Below are 24575 nucleotides of genomic sequence, written 5' to 3'. Positions count from 1 at the left end.
TTTAAAACGAGTCAAATAGCCTATACTAAATATTGCTATTTGACGGTATTTGATAACTTCTAAGACGGTATGCAAATGTCCTACCACCAAATGATACAGCTCTGATAAAAGCTATTTCTTTTACGAGAAATTCCAAGCAATAATTCCTCGTAAAATATTCGTGGCGAATTTAATCAAGAATAGAAAGAATAATTCAGGATCATGGCAAGTGAACTGAAATCCATAAATCTTTTATTATTTCTATTGTTATTTTCCTCCTATGTGTGGAGATGATTTATCGTATGCCACAATTGAGTGCTTAAGATAATTGACTACGCTATCTGCTCTGAATAAATATTGATGGATAAATATTTCGGTATAGATAATTATTGCGTATAACAATTCTATAAAGAATCCAAATTTTTTAGTAATATGTGTGATATACGTAAATGTCTTGTACCATCCTAATTTTTGAACATTGCTTAACAATAAAAATTACTTGAACAAAAATAAAACATGTTACTAATAATATATTATATGTAGTATAGTGAATACTTTACTATTCCACAAAAACCATAAGTTTTTAATAAAATATATTCTTAAAAAAATATCTGTGTTTTTAATTCTAAATGCATTTTATTTTTATATATACATAAATATATTATAGAATAAAAGGTCCTGAAAATGAGGCCTCGTCTCATTCGCCCCCCATTGTGACGTACAAAGCAATAACAAAGAATGCTTGGCAGTGTGAACGCTAAAAATAAATATATTATCCTCAACGACTACACTCAGTAACTTAGAAGAGCTGTTCTCAACGCGGATTTCGTTATTTCTATACCAATATTAAAATAAATAATTAAATGTACGTGTAAAAACGACTTGGTTTTAAATATTATTAATTTAAAATTGGAATCACTTTATTTGTAAATAAGTTAAGGCACTGAGATTTAATCCTATACACAGATTATAAACGGGAAAATTTGAATTGATGTTTGTTAGTCAGGCAGACCAGAACAGCTGTACGGATCTGAATGGAATTTTGCACAGAGAAAGATTAAGTCGGGAATATCATAAAGGCTGTTCATTCCGGTAGGTGTACAGAACACCTGATACCTTGACCCCTTCACCCCTTAATCATTATTCATATTCATCACGGACGAAACCTTAGGTGAAAACTAGTAGTACATATATCTCATAAATATTTAATATTAAAACACCTAGTATAAGAATGTATAAAAATGTGCCTAAAAATGGTTTTAACGCCTCTATACCAATATATGGATTGTTGTCCGTACAATTTGTATGGTGCTAAGCAAAACTTGATGTACCGACTTAATATTACAAATGTATCGACCATTTCAATACAACGATATTTATTTTATTACAACCCCGATGAGCTGAGATGGCCCAGCGGTTAGAACGCGTGCATCTTAACTGATGATATCGGGTTTAAACCCAGGCAAGCACCACTATATAAATGTGCTTAATTTGTGTTTATAATTCATCTCCTGGTCGGCGGTGAAGGAAAACATCTGCACGTGTCTAATTTCATCGAAATTCTGCCACATGTGCATTCAACCAGCCCGCATTTGAACAGCGTGGTAGAATATGTTCCAAACCCTCTCCTTAATTGGAGGCCTTAGCCCAGCAGTGGAAAATTTACGAGCTGTTAGTTTTTTACTTTACTTACTTACTTACCGATGACCCAATTGGATATGATGAGTGGTTTCTAAACGAAAGTCGTTTGATGCTGGAAATTCACAACTAAGTAGGATAGGTACTAAGCATGGGCTCCCAGATGAGATCGACTTGCTCAAAGCTCTACCGCTAAAGGTCGAATTAAGTCTAGGCAATCAATGCAAAGTTTTCTCGCGTTATTAAAGCTGTACTGAAATATTTATTAATCCCGCCTTAATAACGTAAAACAATTGAACATCTACTGTCTATATATTTTCTACCGCCAAACAACAGTACTTGGCATTGTTGTGTTCTGGTTTGAAGGGTGAGTAAGCTAGTGTAACTACAGGCACGAGGGACATACCATCTTAGCATTTATTACTTTGGTTACCATCATCAGGTGGCCCATATGCTCGCCAATAACAAAAAAAAATCGCCAATTTAAAAATTAAAATATTATATATTTTGGTTTCGCTTAATATTTCATGGAATTATTTTTTTATATCCTTATCATTATCAGTCCTTTCAACTGGCAAATGTCATTAATAATGCCAAAAAGCTAATAAAGAGCGGCCATCGCATCGTAACGAGGCGTAATTTACTTCGGCAGAGTTCTAAAATACAAGTTATGGATAACTTTTGAGACCTCTGTCGTTTGAATAAAATTTCAATAAACTTCCATAAATGAGTTCGACGAATTTTGATTGGTGGAAAATATTTAGATAATTAAAGAATACTCAACATCTCTTTATAAGTGCTCGTATGTGAGATCAACATTTCAAAATTACTAACTCTTAATTGTACTGTTTAATTGAACCTATTTTTTTCTCGCAAAACTCAATATCAGGAAGCTGATCGTTATTAGTCATTATATATATCACTCTACCACTGAATGACTTATTTTCCATTTGAATTTTACTTCCGATTTTCCAATAACAGATTCGTCGACGTTAAGACTTCATTTTTTCGAAAACCCATAATAAATCTCATGGATTATTTAAGCTCTCTATCAATGATATCGCGACAAATCATTGTCAAATGTTGTTTATTTAGCTTTTGTATTCTTGTGATAATATAGTATAGGTTAACTATTAAATACTACTACTTGAGGTAGGTATAGGTTAGGTAGATATATATATATATATATATATATATATATATATATATATATATATATATATATATAGGTAGAAATATGTATAAAATAATGTTATTTTATTTTTTTATGGTATAGATTGGCGGACGAGCATATGGGCCACCTGATGGTAAGTGGTCACCATCACCCTGACCATAGACAATGACGCTGTAAGAAATATTAACTATTACTTACATCGTCAATGTGCCACCAACCTTGGGAACTAAGATGCTATATCCCTTGTGTAGTTACACTGGCTCACTCACCCTTCAAACCGGAACACAACAATACTGAGTACTGTTATTTGGCGGTAGAATAACTGATGAGTGGTTGGTACCTGCCCAGACGGGCTTGCACAAAGCCCTACCACCAAGTTATTATTTTATCAAGGCTTTGGAAGCAATCTGTAGTTCAATAATAGTTCAAAGTTTTACTGAAATTGATGAATAAAATTACCAAATCGGTTAATACCTAAGACAGCTACATTACTATATTAGAGAACATACAGCAATAGTTTCATAAAACTTGACGGTTAATATTTGCTTAAGTACCAGTGGAAACGCAAGAACATACTCAACACCAGTTATATAAGGTCCATGAAATCTCAGACTGTGTTCTAAAATTCGTTATTTCCCATGAAGAGGCCAAGAGGGAGGGAGGTCACTTTAATTTTGACTTGCCATTCTCAAGGCGACGCATTTTCAGACTTAGAACAAAAGTTGTGTCAATTAATTTGGAATGAACTTTCCGTGTACGGAATAAAGTTCTGAGTTGCACACTGGCTTTTACACTAAAGTAATATTGGGTGACGAAAGGGCTACGAATGTCCGTGGAGTAGATAATTAAATAAAATTTTAAAATTTTGATAAGTTGAGAATATAAATAAAATTTTAACAAAAAGAAAAACCGACTTCAAACAAAACACTATTTTAAAAAAATGAATATGCAAGAAAAAGTAATAAAAATAATTGCGTATTCAACATATTTTTTAGAGTCTTCCTAAGTTAAATGAAATGAAAAATATTAGACTACTTAAAAGTCGATTAACGATTATATCATGTAGTTATAGTTATTGGTATATTTGGAGCCGGTGTCAGCCACGGTGCCATTGCCCCAACAATCAAAAGAAAGAAGCGATACGAGCCCCTTGATTGATCCAGTATATCATTGTGTAAAATGGTAATTTGTAAAAAACATATTTGTTAAAGTATTCTCGTATTGTTTTTTGATAGATATACTGTAGGGTTTTATTGGCAAAAAAAAAATTATCAAAATCGGTCCACCCAGTGAAAAGTTATAAGGTAAAAAAAAAAAAAAAAAAAAAAAAAAAAAAAGAAAAAAAAATACAGACGAATTGATAACCTCCTCCTTTTGGAACTCGGTTGAAAAGAGGATGTAATATGAAAATATCGTGACTTTTATAAGCCAAACTGAGTACTAATTCATAAAGTCTTTCATAAAAGCACAACAAGGCAATATAGTACCAGCTTTACTTGGTGATAGAATAGTTTAAATTAAATAGACAACCCTCTATTAACTCTCGTTTTTTTTTTTCTAAAGGTACTGTATCGTGTTGCTGGGATAACACTACTCTACTCTTTTCTATTTTTTGGACGCTTAGGTTTCCAATATAAGAGCACGTGTTACAGAATTTCATCATGCTGGTATTCTTACGATGTTTTTCTTTAACTTAACCACAACCGTCGTCGGATTTGGATCCAAATTCTTTAGCCAGTTTTACATGTTCTAGCCATGGCCACTTATGAATTTGAATCAATGTTACCAGCAACCTATACATTATATTTTAACGATAACTTATTTTTTTTATAAAACCAATAATTACTCTAAACGTTTCTATGTTCCAGCCTCGAGTAGTTTTATCACGCGTTTGGCAGTCGGCATAGCCGTTACATTCGCTGCGGTGCAACCGAGCTACTGAAATATGAAAATTGAATCTTGTTACTCGTGTTTTTACTCCGCAATCTATTTAATGACTACTGTTTTAACATCGTTGATATCCAAATGTATATAAAATAAAAAAAAATCTACTCGATTTCCAATTTTTTAAGTATTGCCTAATACTTTTCTGATTACGATATTTTTCTAAAATGAATAGGAAATATATTTTTATTTAAAATTTGATGTGTGTTACTTCCACATTAATTTTAATATGCTGAATCAACATTATTTTATCTTTTTAGTAGAAAAATCGATAGATTTACAGATGACACTGAATATGGAGACAGTTAAACGATAAACACGCTGAAGTAAAATAGTTCTTTGATTGTTGAGTTGAGTATGATGGGCGTAGAAAGAGACAGAAGATTTTCTAGATACGGTTCAGATAAGTGCAAAAGAGACCTCCTGCACATCTGCATGAAAAATACACAGCGGTCATAACTCGGCAATGTATTTTTTGTCCTAGGTATATTTTTATAAATAAATATTGGAAAACATCACATAGATTACTCTGATCCCAAAGGGAACCTACAAACACCCAGACTCAAGACAACATAAAAAACTAATGAACTTTTTCTACATCGACTCGGTCAGGAATCGAACCCGTCCCAGGTTTCCGGTTTAAAAAACGGATTTTAAAAATGCCACCAATAATGTAACTGTTTCTATCTATTTATATATATACGTAATATACTAACGTTAACTCAATGTATTATATATATATTGACTAAAATGAAATTTATAATTTAATATGACTGATGAAATTCACTAATTTCAGAAAGTGAATTTGTTTCATCCTAGTAATTAAGGAAGTTCTTTGACAGCAACAATTGCTACAAAAGTAAAATCGGGTCACTCAAAAACTTTCAGACTTGTTAGAGGCGTCAAATTTGAAATTTCAAACAGTGAATAAGGCAGGATTTCCTCTGGGATTCAGTGAGAAATTACACTTGTAAAATTTATTGTTCATTTTTAAACCAAACAAACTCAATGTATTACATATAAATCATTGATTTTATATTATATACGAACAAGAGCTGAGATGGCCCGGTGGTTAGAATGCGTGCATCTTAACCGATGATTGCGGGTTCAAACCCAGGCAAGCACTACTAAATATTCATGTGCTTAATTTGTGTGTATAATTCATCTCGTTCGTGGCAGTGTAGGAAAACACCGAGAGGAAACCTGCATGTGTCAAATTTCATAGAAATTCTGCCATATGTGTATTCCACCAACCCACATTGGAGCAGCGTAGTGGAATATGTCCAAACCGACTCCTTAATGAGAGAGGAGGCCTTAGCCCAAAAGTTGGAAATTTACAGGCTGTTCCTGGACTGTTACTATATAATATATAAATAAAAGAATTGTTTTTAGGAAAATATTGAGAAAAAAAATACTTCATCTTCTATCAGACGACTATAAGATGATTTTTTTACAATTGAACCTTATTTATAGAAAAGGTTAGAAGTGATGATATAGATAGATCTCAGACTAGATAATATCGATTTTTGTACCCTGGAGTATCTAATTATATCTCTTGTATCAGATAAGTCTTCTTCAATTAATTAATACCCGTATATTTTAAGCACAATAACCATATTACTGGCCGCAACTTCGAACAGTCTGGAACTAAAGCAAAACTAACCCCAAAATTCTATAACTTCGCAAATTCCCCGTTTATTGTTATTGGCAGCATTTTAAGTTATTAATAGCTCTTAATGCATTCGAGATAGGGGTTATAATGCAACTAAGAGTGCATCTCGATATGTCTTACATAAAGTATAACAAGTCCTTATATCCTAGAGGGCCAGCTCCAGATATTGTGCTCGAGAGCTCTTGGGTAACAAGCGATAACAGATTAACTCAAGCATAGAGAACTCAGTTACAATTAACTAGAAGTTAATTTACTTTAAAATGATACTTAATGTAATTTTTCCAAAGAAATAATAGGAATCTTTTTTTTATATGACGAGTTTATATGCCATTCAGAAAATATTTTAAATGACCGTTAACGTGATACTAAAATATATACTATAATATATCTATAGGTAGATTTTTTGTTTGCATATGTGTATATCAAACGCAAGCTCTAAGAAGCCTTTGTTTCATTTGGCTAATAAGTAACGATTAACATAAACTTTCTGTTAACGACAATAACTACTCTCCAGACAGAAAGGTTTCCCTTTCAAGCCTCTCTGATTCTCTGAGTAAATAAAAAAGCCAAACCTGAAAAGTACTGCCCAAAAATCTTTAGTTGTTTTTTTATGATATAATTTTGACCAAATAAAAAAAATATTTAGAGGTAAAAGATTCATGAACTCACTAATTGTATACACGCAAACGTTTCTATACAATTAACTCATTCATGCCAATTACTTTTACTGACACCGATGTTAATACATTTTACATACATTATTAATTACACTATATATGTAACAGTAACATTAGTTTTCAGTTCAGAAAGAGATTTTTTATTTTTCAATGGAACAAGAACAAATCCAATAAACATATGTTACGAGAGTAACCTTAGCCTTCAATACGGTTTTATGACATTTGATTATATATCATAATTTATATCACATTATTATTGCATATTATTAATATAGCAGGAGCTATTGAATTTACTTTATTATATTTAATTACAATTATTATTGTAATTAATTGATCAAAAGCGGGTTCAAACCCAGGCACCCAACCAAGCACCGCTGATTCATGTGCTTAATTTGTCTTTATAATCCATCTCGCCCAGCGGTGAAGGAAAACATCGTGAGGAAACCTGCAATTTACAAATTTCATATAAATTCTGCCACATGTGTATTCCACCAACCCGTATTGGAACAGCGTGGTGGAATATGTTCCATACCTTCTCCTCAAAGGGAGGAGAGGAGGCCTTTAGCCCAGCAGTGGGAATTTACAGGCTGTTGTTTGTTGTTGATCAATAATTTGTAAAACTATAATTAACATTATTTTATATTGCATAGCATTTAATACTGGCATGTAACACTATTTTTTATTTTAAATATTATTGAGCTGTCATTATAAAACAATTGGATTATAGGGTGGGGCATTCTAAAAAAGATAGAGACATTGAAGCATCATTGTAAAACGATAATATTATTTTGGCCATCCCGAACTACTGAAATTACACATACGAGGTTTAAATTTAGCAATTGAAAGCATTAAAGTATACATTGTCATAGCTAAACAAATATTACATTGACAATCACCCATAGGAGCTTATTATGTCCTTTGAACCTGCAATATAACGGACACAACCTTTGAATCGATGTGGTATGCAACAAAGCATTGCTATTCAATAGAGACGGTTACATTGTTCTACGTTAGTAATTATTTATATATTTACTAATATCGTTGTCTTGACTAGCTAATAATATAGGACCTAAGATCATGGGATCAATCCTCAGTTTGATTCCAGCAAAGTATCTAATTATTGTCGATATATTTACTTTTGCTAATTTCTGCGAGAAGGTGCAAATTATTTCGACAATATCACGTGTGATTAAGAAGAATTGATGAAGGTTAATCGGTACGGTCAATATTACAGACTCAATTAAACTACTATAATAACTACTAATAGACTAGTACTAGAAAACTTAGTAGGATATTAATATATCCTTAGTTATAATTAAAAATGTATTATCTTTTTATGAGCAACAAATTGCAAAACTACAGATTGACGTACGATTATTAATTGGTGTGAATGTATTATTAAAATTAATTTACAAATAAAACTTCTCTACGTCTTAGATACTCTATATTTCAGAAGGGTGGTTTTCAAAGACGTTCCTGTATGATATTGTCTCACCGCTGGGAGCGACCGGCGATTGTGTTTACATCTTACAATTACTGATATTTGTTTAAAATAAGCAGCTTTTCTCGTTTTAAGACAATTTGATTTTTGGGAAATGGAAAAGATATTACCAAGAAATCTAGACTAATTAGAAATTAATCCGATACAGTATTACATTTTTTGTGCTACCATATAAATTTTAGGAACTCTGTTCAAATTTTTTTTAATTAAATTATATGTAAGTTAAAAATTATTCGTTTCTGTTTTTATACTACATCAATATTGATACTTTGATAGCAAAATATTTTAGATGAGCATTTTGAATTTTCCTGCATATTTAAGCAAAGCGAATAATGATAATTGAAAGTCCTAGTATTCCTGTAAAATTATTAACAATATATTTTATCTGTTTTGATTGCATATATGTTTACTTCTATTGTTATATATTATTAAAATACGTCACATTCAGCACAACGACACAAGGTGAGGAATAAACAAACGCTACACAAATTGATTCGGTTCGGTTACCACGTAATTCTGTCACCGCTGCATATAACCTTTATGTACAATACAAGCGAGCTTTTCCGGCAACGAGCCAGATCGAAACACGGTATTATGTTATTATTTATAAGCTGTTTCTATTGTCGGCCCAGAAGATTATTTTATATAGAACAAAAAAAAAAAAATATTAAAATGTAATGTAGATCATAAATTGATATCGCGTATTAAAATAGAGGCATTTTTTTGTTAAAGCAGGGTAAATCTTCATAGACACCAGACTCCTTTTTTTATGGTATATGTTGGTGGACGAGCATATGGGCCACCTGATGGTAAGTGGTCACCATCACCCATAGACAATGACGCTGTAAGAAATATTAACTATTCCTTACATTGTCAATGTGCCATCAACCTTGGGAACTAAGATGTTATGTCCCTTGTGCCTGTAATTACACTGGCTCACTCACCCTTCAAACCGGAACACAACAATACTGAGTACTGTTATTTGGCGGTAGAATAACTGATGAGTGGGTGGTACCTACCCAGGCGGGCTTGCACAAAGCCCTACCACCAATTATCCTGGGAGGGATTGTAACTAATCCCTACCTAAAATATTAATATATAATTTTACGTTTTTATTTTAAATTGCGTTTTGGCTCGTGATTTCGTCTAGATGGTTTGGACCCAATATACGTTATGTATGCGTAATAACCGTGTTCTTTTAGAGCGTCAGAGATCACATGCTCAATCGACTATAGCGGAGTCAAATAAAACTAGGTTAATCATTTAAATACGTGTTATAATAATAATTTGTTTAATTAAAAAAAATAATAAATAATCAGATGTATGAGATTCCGGTCCCATTTCCTTTAGCACCTCTTACGAGTAGCTGAAGGATGTCGCTCCAACCCATCATTTTATATTTAACTAATTTTGAAAAATATAAAAGTGGGGGGGAGGTTGAATTGGCCCCGCGCCCGCCATCAACAGTAGATTCCAACCATTGATCGGCGAACCTTCCTCGAACATGGGACGTGCACTTTTATAGTGCGCACACACTTTGTAAAATAATATACGTATAAAGTGGAACTAAAGTCCAACAGGTATCATAGACGTAGCTGAGGTGTATAGAAGACTCATAGTCTTACTAATAAACTAAACCGTGGTTCGGTAGTTTGCACAGTCGTAACTGCGGTGTATAAAATATTATTGTCTTATTAATAAACTAGACCGTAGTCCAGCAGATATCACAGCCGTAGCTGAGGTGTATAGAAGACTCATAGTCTTACTTATAAACTAAACCGTGGTTCGGTAGTTTTCACAGTCGTAACTGAGGTGTATAAAGAGTAGCCAATGCCACAAAAATAATAATCAATGTGAGGATCAAAGTCTCATAAATAGTAAACCAGTTATCGCTGAGGAAAACTGTAGCCATGGGTTCAACCCTGGATTATCACAGCATCGAATCACTGTCTCTCATACCAGTTCAAGCGCACTGTCAGGCGGCCTAATGTAAGGAATACGTATTTCGTTCAAATATCCACTAACGCAGAGTGTTGTTATATCGTATATATATAATACGTAATAATTCCAAACATAGTGGAATAAAATTCGATGAAACTCATAGATTACCGCGTAGGAATCATACGAGTGAATATAACACAAGTTGTTATATTTTCTACCGTAGTAGATTATAAAGTATGAATATACATCATAACCGTATAGTTGTGTGATCGTTATCGCCGTACTCTCTTATAACTAAAACTTAAAACTAAGACTTATATCTAAACCGTACGTTTCCTTAACTAGCTTATAAACCTATTATACGCTTCACATATTTCGTTTTACTTAAACCTAAAGTGGATATAAAACTTAACTTCAACCTACAACAGGCACACACCCGATACTAGTTTACCCAAACCAGCACAAAGCACAGATCATTAATTGCATGTGATAATCAATTTCAATGTGATATGCAGACTTATAACTAAATTAGGTGTCCTACTTCATGTCTCGTATGATATTCTTAACACTAAACTAAAGGGGCGTCCCTAAAAGGACGAACATTTTGCTACAAACGACACTTCTCGTATAAAACGATTAGTGCGCCATGATTGTGTATATAGTTATTGCAGCCTGGATGAAATCCATTATTTGAGCCCGTCACTGCATGAACGTATCACTTCAGCTTATTACAGCCTCCGCAACGCCCTGCAGCATTCGGTCGTGATACTGGTACTACCGATTGATGAAAGACATCAACAACGCCATCGTAACGTCAACCAGCCATAGCTCAGTACCACATAGTACATACACTACTCTAGCAACCCAGTAAGACAGAGTGAGGGATATTACCATATCGTTATACAGTAACCTCGAACCCCGAAACCATCTCACATAGGCAGCCTCCTCGGCAACAGAAGGGGCACACACGGCACAGCCTCAAACCAAGCGTCGAATCATCAAGAATCCACCAGAGTATATGCAGTACAGTATTCGTGCGCGATCATTATGCATGTGCACAATACAAATATATTATAAAGGTTTTGTTATTAAACAATAATAATCTTAAAACAAATAGATCATCGTCTTTGTGATCGTACCAATAAGTATGCTTTTATGCATATGTCTGATAATATTTATAGAGTTTTTAAAACGACCGCTTTACGAACTTGCGTCCGTCGATCGACACAGTTTTACATTGAAGAGTTTAGATTTTAATTGTTACACGAACTTATGTTCGTCAATCATCACAGCAAACCTGTGATCGTACCAAAACAATGCTTGTATGCAATCTGTTTACTGACAATATTTATAGATTTCTTAGAACGACCGCTTTACGAACTTGCGTCCGTCGATCGACACAGTTTTACAAGAAGAGTTTAGATTTTAATTGTTACACGAACTTATGTTCGTCAATCATCACAGCAAACCTGTGATCGTACCAAAACAATGCTTGTATGCAAACTTGTTTACTGATAATATTTATAGATTTCTTAGAACGACCGCTTTACGAACTTGCGTCCGTCGATCGACACAGTTTTACATGAAGAGTTTAGATTTTAATTGTTACACGAACTTATGTTCGTCAATCATCACAGCAAACCTGTGATCGTACCAAAAGAATGTTTGTATGCAAACTTGTTTACTGATAATATTTATAGATTTCTTAGAACGACCGCTTTACGAACTTGCGTCCGTCGATCGACACAGTTTTACATGAAGAGATTAGATTTTAATTGTTACACGAACTTATGTTCGTCATTCATCACAGCAAACCTGTGATCGTACCAAAACAATGCTTGTATGCAATCTGTTTACTGACAATATTTATAGATTTCTTAGAACGACCGCTTTACGAACTTGCGTCCGTCGATCGACACAGTTTTACAAGAAGAGTAAACTCTTCAATATAGTATATTCCATAATTAATAGTCATTGAGGTAAACCTCTGACATCAGTATGTATCGCCCCGTACATACGTATTTGCAATTAAATATTTTCAATACGGCCACCATCAAACCGTTTTATATCATATTGATATCATTATTAAATTTTATATAATATATATGATGTCTCATTGAGAACATTCATTTATATGACGGCCTGCCATACCGTCATTTGTAATAATAATTTGTATTATTGCACGCGGCCGGTGCAGCGAGCGCGTCGCTCCGCGCGTTCAAATTGCACCGAGTCGCTGGGCATCATAGCCCCTCATATTGCACGCGGCCGGTGCAGCGAGCGCGTCGCTCCGCGCGTTCAAATTGCACCGAGTCGCTGGGCATCATAGCCCCTATATATGCCTGGCGATGAGTATGACATTCGGCGCGGTCTAACGTTAAAATCAATACATGAAACATATTATTTATTACACGAACGTTATCCACAATAATGTATATTAAAAAAAAGTATGTTTATTATAATGCCATTCCTTTTATCATCCTTATTTATTACATGTATATGTATTCAATTACTATGCAATGTAATCTCTATGTATGTTTTTATGTTTCCGTATATGTATTTATGTGTGTATGTATGTATGTATGCATGTTTTTAATATCTCCAAAACAACGCGACCAATTTTGATTACATTTTAATACGTGCTTTATATGGTTCACCGACGACTTATATTGAACCCGGATAGTTGCTCTACAACATACTTTAAAAAAAAAATGTATTAAATCAATCACATTCATTCTCATGTATATAGTATAGTCCGTTACAGGATGTCGGGTTATGTGAGATTGTACTCACTAAATGCCCCTGCGATGGCCGCCATCAGCTCGGAACTGGGGAGGCTATGGGATCGCTTTCGCAACACGCCCGCTACAACTCCCATGCTCCGCTCGTGACTGGCGGAGCACGACTCAGGAGGCGAAGAATTGTCTCATCCTAAAATAGATGCTTAATAAGGCCTATTACGAAACATTTTTTTTTACATTGGGAAATTTATACCAATAACTTATGAACATATAATTATGTAGGTCATTCATTGTGATATATTTTTAAAGGTATAACCATTATATATTTAGACCAGTAGTCGTCCGCAGTTTCCCCCTCGTTTTAGGAGTTTTTTGTTTCTGTTAGGCAAAAAAGTAGGTTTTGTCCCTCCTTGGAGTTAAAATTTGCTTCATACCAAATTTCATCTAAAAATTCGGTTCAACGGTTTGGTCGTTAAAGAGCGACAGACAGACAGAAAGACAAAGTTACTTTCACATTTATAACATTAAGTATAGATTATGAAAAGGCGTCGAACCTACATGTTGATGAGTGAATTGCGTAGTTCGCATCCGAAGGACTTATAGACTATTTTAATTTACAAACTAATTTATTAATACTAATTTAATTAGACTACTTCATGTGTTGAGGTTGTAACACAGAATGCCCTCAGAACCAATTATTATAAAATAATATTAATACTTTTCTTAATTCTAAGAGACACAGAAATTATAAAGAAAGATCGGTGTGGTCCCTTGGTCGGGCGGCGTGATGTTGCGCAAGGGTTGATGGTACCGGGCCGTCGTCCTAATGTACCTCCATAGGGTGATCGCATACATAACAAGTGTCAACAAATTCAGTACTTGTTGACACTCATCTTGATGCTTTTTTCAGGTCAAAATAATGTATTATATTTTAATTGTACTTTATTGAAATTACTTTGTATTTCAAATATTGGAAAAGAGTAACTACTGATATTCATATCAGATTGTCTGTACAGAATCGTTACAAAATAACTTTTACACGCCTGGATAAATTTAGTTGCATGGTTTATCATTAGAATCCCCATCTATAAATTCATTCATAGTCTATGGATACTCATTTATTTAATCTTTTAAAAATAAAAGAATACATTTTTTTTAAGAGATACACGTTATATTACTTTTGGTCGAAAAAAAATTACTCTAACCAAATAAGGAATTAACAAAACAACCGCAAAAGAGCGTTAACTTGAAAGCTGTGTAAGGGATTACTGAATAAATAAACAGGAAAACAACATTCGCTAACAATCGTTCACACTACATCCTTTCTACTTCCATCTAAATGATTAAAAACAGTTAAATTATTGGTGTTATTTTAGTTTGAACCTTAATAGTGTTACAAATATTTTTATTTTATTTTTCAAAAAAACGATTAACGTTAATTTAATGACATCTGTGGTCGAGTAGTGTGTAAGCCAGTTTTCATGGGTACGCCACTCCGAGGCCCCGGGTTCGATCACGGCCGAGTCGATGTGGAAAAGTTCATTAATATTACGTCATTACTTTTGATTTTACATAACACTTGTGATATGTATGTTGCTTTGCAACCCGCATTGGAACAGCGTGGTGAAATATGTTCCAAACCATCTCTTTAAGGGGTGAGGAGGCCTCAGGCGAGCAGTGGGAAATTTACAGGCAATTTTTTTGTTTATGTTGAAAGTGATTTAGCTACATACATTGGGATCAGAGTAATGTATGTGATGTTGTCCAATGCAACACAAAAACCTTTTTCATAAACATTAAAGACAGCTATCCTTATGATGACCTATCATAGTGGACGTGATAAAATTGAAATTAAAATTGGTAACATTAAATTCAATTACATATCATGTATATGATAGTGATATTATTAATTAAATACCTTAGGAACTGCTTACTACGACATCAAAATTAAAAAAAAAACTCCGGACACGAAAGTCAGTGGAGTCAGCTGCTATAACATATAAATAAAAAAAATGCAAACATTTTGTGTACAAAATTTTGTTTATATGCTGTTCACCAGATTGCCCTTCTGGAGCTGATCCGAGGATTAACACCAGGTAACACGTTCCATTAACATTTTGACATCAGACCTGAAACAACATCATCATCATCATCATCATCAACAGCCTATTTTTGTCCACTGCTGGACATAGGCCTCTCCCAGTGCACGCCACTGTGGTCTTTCTCCGGCTACTCGCATCCAGCTCCTGCCTGCCGCCTTGCGTATATCGTCACTCCACCGTGCCTGAGGACGTCCTACACTACGTTTGCCGAGACGCGGTCTCCACTCTAGAACACGTTTTCCCCAACGGTTGTCGGTTCTACGACAAATATGACCAGCCCACTGCCATTTCAGCTTACTAATCCGGTGGGCTATGTCGATGACTTTGGTTCTTTGACGGATCACCTCATTTCTGATGCGATCCCTCAAAGAAACGCCGAGCATAGCCCTTTCCATAGCACGCTGAGCGACTTTAAGCTGGTGGACCAGCCTTGTCGTGAATAAAAAAACAACATAAAAAAATATATATCAACAAAAATATAATCCATTAAAGTTTATAACTTATTTTAAGCAAGTAAAGGAAAATACATAATCCATTGCATAAGGATTAATGTTTCTCCTTAAAAACTCTTATCTTTACTGATGATTGCAGATTCAAACCGAATGAAACACCAATGAATTCATGTACTGAATTAAAACGTCGTGAGCAAACCTTCAGGTATCTAATTAAAAAAAAAAACTGTCTCACAAATATCAACCAACCCAGCATTGGAGCAGCTCAGGAATAAACTCCAAACCTTCTCGAAAAGAAATGAGACTATAAGTCTCATTTCTTTTCGAAAAGGTAGCATTGAGATAATAACTTTATTCATTTACAATCATTATTTCATATATTTGTGTTTGAATAACAATTTGTGTAAACTGTTTACATAAAAGCATATTTGAATTGAGAACAAATTATTTCTTAAGAATATCACTGACATTCCTCACCTGCCTGACGACGGCGATGTTTAATTAAAGCAAACATTTGTGTGAAGTTTCGTGCAAAGCTTGAAGATGACCTTGACGAATCTTTGGCAACTAATATTAGTCTACGGAACAGTTAAACGGTATGCGGCAGGTTACACAAACAAGTTAATGACTCACCTTACCACACTAAGGTTTGTGAAATTTGTTACAATTTAATTACGAATTTTGTAACTTACTTCATTTATTTATGTTCTGTTTTTAAATTTTGATAAAACTTCTCGATTTTGCTGAAAGATCCGAGATGGTTCAGTTATTAGAAGGCGTGCATCTTAACCGATGATTGCGATGATTTTTGATGATTTAACATCACGAGGAAAACTTTGAAAGTGTCTAATTTCAAAGAAATTCTGCCTCATGTGAATCTATCTACCCACATTGGAGCAGCATGGTTGAATATGGTCCAAACCAACTCCTCAAAAGGGAGAAGAGGCCTTAGCAGCGGGAAATAGACAGGCTGTTGTTGTTGATGTCGTTGTTCAAGATTTTAAGTATATTGAGAAGAATATTCATATATCATAGATATTTGCGTGAGCTCGTAATATAATTATGATGATAAATAACGAAACTGATCCAAAACTAATATCATCGCGTAACCAACACCTTGTCTTCCTTAACGATGCATTTATAGCAGCCATTTTTGTCGGAGTTAATAATCCATTCAAATCAGCAGATTTTTTACAACGAAAGGATGAATAGAAAAAAAGTTAGTATTAAACCCAAAACTATACCTCATATGATGAAATAATCATTGAATATTGCTTATTAAATTATTTTATTACTACTAGGTAACAGTTTTAATAAGTAATAGGTATACAAGCGTTATAATGCTGGACTAAAGACTCTTCTCTTTTTAAAGAGAAGATTTGGAGCTAATGCATGTGGCATATTCACATGATGTAGACACACATGTAGGTGTCACGATATTTTCTCTCAACGTCGAGCATGATCTAATTTATAAACACAAATTAAACACATGTAATTTGAGTAAATGAATAAAAACACATCCCTTCATACTACTGGGTCAACTCAGTGTATAATATTTGTAATCTGTTAAATGTTCTTTTTTTTTTTAATTATTTGTTTCGATATCGTGTGAACGGGCTTTATATAATACGTTTTATTAGACAAACCGTACTTACGGACGTGACCTTGCATGATTTCACTTACATCTAAATTTTGCAAGATTTAATGGTGCTCCCACTCTTCGTGGAAAATTAAATATAACGTTAAATAATGTTTGCACTGAAGTAGCTCCTCGGTATTATTTTTAGTACTTTTAGTCTGAAAATTTTAATTTTTTCAATTTAATTTTATTTTATTTGTTAACATCAAGAGTCACTCATTCTTTGTGATAGCTTTGTAAAAATATGTAACGAAACTACTGTTTACCACTCAATATCTAAAAATCTTTCGTTTTGTTGTTCGTCGAGATACATTTATATACAGTTTAAAGTTATGGCATTGTATTAATTTTTCTTGGAGCTAGGACTGTGCAAGACCCTCTGGACAGGTACCACCCAAAATCAGATATTCCACTGCGAAACAGCAGTGTGTGTCTGAGTTCGAAGGGTGAATAAGCCAGTGTAACTTCTAACACCCTTCAAACCGGAACACAACAATACTGAGTACTATTATTTGGCGGTAGAATAACTGATGAGTGGGTGGTACCTACCCAGACGGGCTTGCACAAAGCACTATCACCAAGTAAATATAACCATGCAATTTTATTGTTATTGAAAATGCGAATCATTAAATGAAACGTTATTAAGTTTTTAAAGAATCAAGCTTTCTAGTTTCCAAGGAATTTTTCAATATTCTGCCTTTGAACAATTTTCAGAGTCATAAGAGCGTGTCTTCCAGTAGTTTACGGGTTTAATATAGACGTTCCATTGTAAGGTAAATCACTTAGCAAAGTTCTATTGGGTATAATTATAGTTTTTGGTCGTATTCAACGAATAATTACAGCCGGATTCTAATTGAATAGAATAGTACTCTTGAATTAAATCATTTCCGCTGTTTTAATTTAGTATTGCTTTAATATTTGTTTTAAATATTTCCATGAGAATATTATGTAAATTTTCAATAAATGGGCAAGAATAATGAATACCACTACAAAGGATTGGCTACAGCATATTCATTTGCCTCTTAAAATAGATAGACTGACTGACAAATGGGTGTTAAACTTAGGTCCTCTAAATTTTTTTAATGTTTTTAAAAAATATATATTTCTAAGAATTAACCTTCTTGGTATCTTAGAAGTTTAGTCCCTTAATGACGTAAAACTTCTATTAAGATTGTTATTGTTGTTTGTTGTAATATTAATTATTAAAAAGAAAATGTGAAACAAATCTTCTAAAAATATATCAATTTATGGATATTAGTAATTAATATTTGTCTTGGTGGTAGGGCTTTGTGCAAGCCCGTCTGGGTAGGTACCACCCACTCATCAGTTATTCTACCGCCAAATAAGAGTACTTAGTATTGTTGTGTTCCGATTTGAAGGGTGAGTGAGCCAGTGCAACTACAGGCACAAGGGAAATAACATCTTAGTTCCCAAGGTTGGTGGCACATTGACGATGTAAGGAATAGTTAATATTTCTTACAGCGTCATTGTCTATGGGTTATGGTGACCACTTACCATCACGTGGCCCATATACTCGTCTGCCAACCTATACCATAAAATAAAAAAAAAAATAAAAAAATAAATAGTAACATAAACTCATTAGTCATCATTTACTTTTTTTATTATATCTAGGTATTATTCATATTTATTTCGAATTAATTAACATAATAATCATAATGCAAATAGTCAAACGTAATAAAATTATTATATGTAATAAAAAAACTATTTACTAAAAGTTACTTCTTTATTGAACTTAATTTTACATTTTTGTAATTAGATAATTAACCTACAACTAATTTAACCTCATTGGTCTCAACAATTTATCATAAGGCTTAAATGACAATCTTAAACTGGATTCTTTAGTTTCTCTCTTAAGTCTATCTGGAGACGTTCTAGGATACTGCCAGTCAGGGCATCTGAAAAGAAAAATTATAAAATTAAATTAATGTTAGTATTAACTGATTCATTGTCACTAAATTGAATTAGTCTAAAGTTGTACAAATTACTAGCGACCCGCCTTGGCTTCGCACGGGTACTTTATATGTATCATATAGCCTATGTATAGCAGAGATGGCCCAGTGGTTAGAACGCGTGCATCTTAACCGATGATTGCGGGTTCAAACCCAGGCAAGCACCGCTGATTCATGTGCTTAATTTATCTTTATAATTCATCTCGTGCTCAGCGGTGAAGGAAAACATCGTGAGGAGACCTGCATGTGACAAATTTCATAGAAATTCTGCCACGTGTGTATTCCACCAACCCGCATTGGAACAGCGTGGTGGAATACGTTCCAAACCTTCTCCTTAAAGGGAGAGGAGGCCTTTAGCCCAGCAGTGGGAATTTACAGGCTGTTGTTGTTGTTGTTGTTGTATAGCCTATGTGCTATTCTGATGTATAACCTATGCTATTGTAAAACTCCATCCAAATCCGTTCAGCACTATTTCGTGAAAGAGTTACAAACATAAACACATCCATCACAAACTTTCGCATCTATATTATTAGTAGGATATCAACAAATTATCAAATTGTATTGTATGTTTGTGCCATTTGTCTAGTGGCTAGGTTTTAAAGCCGCAAGTATATTTTTCTATATTGGTTTATCACGAGTTAAGTCAATAAGAAAGTTATTTGTTTTTTTTACTTGATAAGTTCTAAGTAACAGCCCACAGTCTGTGAGTTTATCTCGTGCAACTCGGAAAGCACGTAAAGTGTTGATGTTCTGCTCAAACTCTTTTTAGTTCAAACTATCCATGATATCTAAAATATGTACATATACGAGATCACTTGTATGAATGAGGTTTTATATAGCATATATAAGAGAGAATATTTATTAGTAATAATTACTTCTGAATATCGGGCAGCCGCTGTCCTTTACACCTCGCTTCCCATTTCGACCAATACTTAAAACCTTCTTCTTCAAACACTTGGTTTGCGCACAAGCAGTCATCTTTGATGTCATCGTCTAAAAGAGCTGAAAATATAGAAAAAAACTTAGATTTGAAAGCGAGTGGTGCCTCCCTTGTAACAATTATTACCTACTATTTAAATGTGTCAATATTTTCCCCTAAATCACTAGAACAATTCCTGTAAAAAATTCCCCTTCCTCTTTGAGGAAATGGCTTAATCTTATTACCACGACGTTTATAATATATAAATTTTTCCGTAGCTCTATGAAGTCAAATAAACAGCTCTAAAACAATAAAAATGGCTTTTGAATGACGAAATTCTAAAAATGTAAAAATGACTCGATACAAACTTATCATTGCCTAAAACCAGCATTTTAGATACGCAATTTATGATATCTTCAAAATTAAATTAGATTTCAATTCTAATGCAACTATTGTTATGATAACGGTCAATGAACTTTGAAGATAACGACATTATATGCATACTGTTTGTTACTAACCTTCACAGGCGATGTTGCATTTACCGCCTTTACGACCTTCTTTACACCATTCGCTTCCTATCTAAAAACAAAAAAAATAAAATAAAATAATCTTATGATATCTGATGTTAGCGAAATAACAAAGAACTGAAATAAATTGATTTATGACCTTGGAAATACTTTGACTACAGGAATAATGAGCCTCGGCAATCAGCGAACGATTTGTGAGGTGGTGTCAGATTACCAATTTTGCTTAAACACAGAGTTTTGCAGAGCAGAGATGGCCCAGTGGCCAGAACGCGTGCAACTTAACCGATGATTTCGGGTTCAAACTTGCTTAATTTGTGTTTATATTTCATCTCCTGCTCGGCGGTGAAGGAAAACATCGTGAGGAATCCTGCTTAGCCCAGCAGTATGTAATTTACCGGCTGTTACTATTTTTCACTTTACAGAGTTTTGCTACTATCCTCTTATTAACTAGTTTATTATGATAAGGAAACCATACTATATGTTCAAGCAAATACTTCTACTTTGGTCATGTCGGATTATAACACGGGCCGGATTAAACAAGGGCTGAAGATTACTGAGGATGTCTACATACGCCTACACAACCACAGTGTTCTATGACAATCGGATTCGTTATTTATATCCAGTGTAACTACAGGCAAGGAACATAACATCTTAGTTTTCAAGGACGGTATCATTAACATTGCAAGAAATTCTAATTTATATTATATTTTCGTAAATATTTGTTTGTTATTCATCCGATAATCATAAATTTTCAAATATATGTTATTAAGAATACAAAAGTGGAAAGGGATGAAATTTTCTTGAACTTGAAATAATTAAAAATCTAAAACAAGGTAAATTCTGTTTTTCTCTCTTTCTGCATACTCACTTGGAATAGTCCATAATACTGCTTCCGCGGCGTTTTAACTACATGGGTTGCTGTGTTCCTGTCACTCTCCTGTTCAACTAAGCAAACCCCTGGAAAAAAAACAGTTTGTAAACGATCACAACTCTAACATACCTCTCCCATGTTTATGGAACTACAGGCAGTCCTCTTACGTCGTTTCGATTTACGACAAGATACGTCGAACAATGTTTTGACACCTCAAGAATATGTCATTTATTTCGATTTCCGGCATAAGAGAATTCACTTGACGCGAGGTCAATGTCATAACAAGAAGAAAAAACGAATCAATCTTACGTCGCGCGTCGTTTCGATTTAAGTCGCGCACTACGAGAACCTAACATGCCGTAAGTACGAGGACCACCTGTATACAAACAATCATTGTAAACTCTTGTATACACATTATCATTGTTACAGAAAGTAAGAACGATACCCTAACTTGCTCCATCCCAATCATAAGGAAACGAAACCACGGCCTGAGTCTAGTATTTTATAATTTATTAAACAAATCTTACATTCCAAACTTTATTTATAAAATACGTTCAAGATACACATAATTTCGAATACTATCTTATCGTTTTGTTTACATTAATTATGTCTGTTCGCTAATTGGTTGTGTATATTTACGCGTCTTATGATTAATTACAAATTATAACGAGCCATACAGTAACTGCGTTCGTGATATGTTTGAACGTTTAATTATGTAACATTTTCGTATATAATTCTAATTAAATATATATTTCATAGCATACAGAGATATACTAGCAACAACCGCGGTTATGATGCTGGCATTTATTGAACAGTTTCTTTCTCTCCCAAAACCATTTCGCAAAAAAACATTTTCAAAAAAAAAAAATTAAAGCGCTGCCCGACCATATTCTCCTTTTTGAAAATCAGTTAATATTATATATGTATGTAACAGTTTGATCGTTCGTAATAAATTAAAAATTTTATTTGATTATAGTGTCCGTTTGGTTTTATATTAATCTCAAATTTGTTTCCCCAGTTTTTTTGAGTTAAAACTTTATGTTATTTTAATTCAAGTAAATTTCCCACAACTGGCCTATCATCTCCGCTGCGTTTGAGGAAAAGTTTGAACCCATTCAACCACGCTGCTCTGACGCAGGCTTGTGACGAATTTTCATTCAACACACTCCATTCATTCATGGCGACAATAACATTCATTAAAAAAGCAACTAAGTAAATAATACTAGTATCTTTAAAAAAGAAAACATCATAGAAAAAATGATCTGTCTCGTAATTTGACGGCCTGCCAGATATAAAAGAAATATTGAATTGGTGACTGATTTAAACAAGGCTTTGGAAAAGAACGTTTGCCAATAAAGTACGCGGATTTCATATACCATATACTAATGTTTTAAATGCTAAAGAATCTCAGTCTATTACATATTTGAACTGATGAACTGATTTAAATTCAATTCAAAATAAACTTTATTCAAGTAGGCTTTTACAAGCACTTTTGAATCGTCATTTTACATTTAAGTGAAGCTACCACCGGTTCGGAAAGTAGATTCTACCGAGAAGAACCGGCAAGAAACTAAGTAGTTAAACTTTTTCAACTTTTAAAAAATACGAAGTCAAGTTGGTTAAATACAATTATTTAAATTAATATATCCTGCTTGGAAGTCAACGAGTATCAACTCCACGCTTTTTATCATCTACATATAAAGTCTTGTATATAATATGCCTTTTTTACCAATGTATTTCTTATAAACATTAAGAATATCTGCGGAATTTTATTACAGAAAAAAATGCTATAGATATAGTTTTAAGTCCCCGATAAGGGATTGGGCATTTTTATTAATTCACCCCTCGAGGGGTAAAAGAAGGTCATTATCGGCTAGTATTATATAAGAGAAAACAAAAAAGGCCTAGTTACCATTGCACATCTAAAATTCAGCATCAATTGTAATTAAAGTTACTAATGAGGTTGTATACAAAGGAGGATAAATATATTTTTTATCAATATCGATATCGACATATTATGGAGAATAAGAAGTAGTTTTTTTTGTGAAAATCACGTACTGTCTGTAACGCAATATCACCTTTGTTTTGTAATGGAAATGTTGAGCCTACTTCCCGAACTATTCCCTAAAGTGGATCCCTGAACTAAGATTTTTTCTCGTGTAAGATGTGCCCTTTATAAATGAAATTCATATTCTGAAATCAAAGTAGAACACGCTAGCGTCGTCATATGTACATTATGATCCAATTTAAATTTTACATTTTTATGTTTGCCGTTTCGTAAATTCAAATCGTTTATAAAAATGCAATGATAAATAAGGCATATTATTCGATACAAGATTTTGTAGATGGTAAAAAAGCGTGGAATTAATACCTGTTGACTTCCAGGCAGGATACATTACATACATATATAATTGTATTTAACTAATATGATTGTATTTTTTGTTATTAATTAATAATACCCATCTGCTCGTCCATCAACCTTACCATAAAAAAAGTTTCTAATATGATGTGGTAAATAAACAAATATGTAGTATATTTAGTATTAGTCGGGCTCCCGTGCGAAGTCGAGGTAGGTCGCTAGTGTAGTCTATTTAACTTGATAATAGTATGGATCGCATTATAAAAAAATAAACAAATTATAATTTAAGTTTCATTATAAAATACAATAACCTTACTTAACCTAAAAGATTATAAACAATGGAAATTGTATGCGTTTAATTGGAAATTTTATATACTAACGGTATTTGTTATATTGGCGATTAGCATCTATAACATATATTCTTGTTAATCACATAATTGGCACATACGACCTTTTTTATAATAACAGT

The 24575-nt window shown here is 33.5% G+C and overlaps 1 protein-coding gene across 1 annotated transcript in view; it reads right to left on the bottom strand.

Moving 5' to 3' along the window:
- Positions 1-19185: 19185 nt before the first annotated feature.
- LOC124539249 overlaps positions 19186-24575 on the bottom strand; it is a 118601-nt gene continuing 113211 nt past the window's right edge. The window contains exons 15-18 of the mRNA XM_047116561.1: positions 21745-21833; positions 20868-20928; positions 20306-20432; positions 19186-19376 (exon numbers count right to left, since the gene is read on the bottom strand). Coding sequence (XP_046972517.1) covers positions 19253-19376; positions 20306-20432; positions 20868-20928; positions 21745-21833 — 401 coding nt within the window. The 3' untranslated portion in view covers positions 19186-19252. The remainder of the gene's footprint in view (positions 19377-20305; positions 20433-20867; positions 20929-21744; positions 21834-24575) is intronic.

This window comes from Vanessa cardui, chromosome 22 (assembly GCF_905220365.1).
Source record: "Vanessa cardui chromosome 22, ilVanCard2.1, whole genome shotgun sequence".
Lineage (NCBI taxonomy): Eukaryota > Metazoa > Arthropoda > Insecta > Lepidoptera > Nymphalidae > Vanessa > Vanessa cardui.
This window is presented reverse-complemented; position numbering and strand designations above follow the sequence as displayed.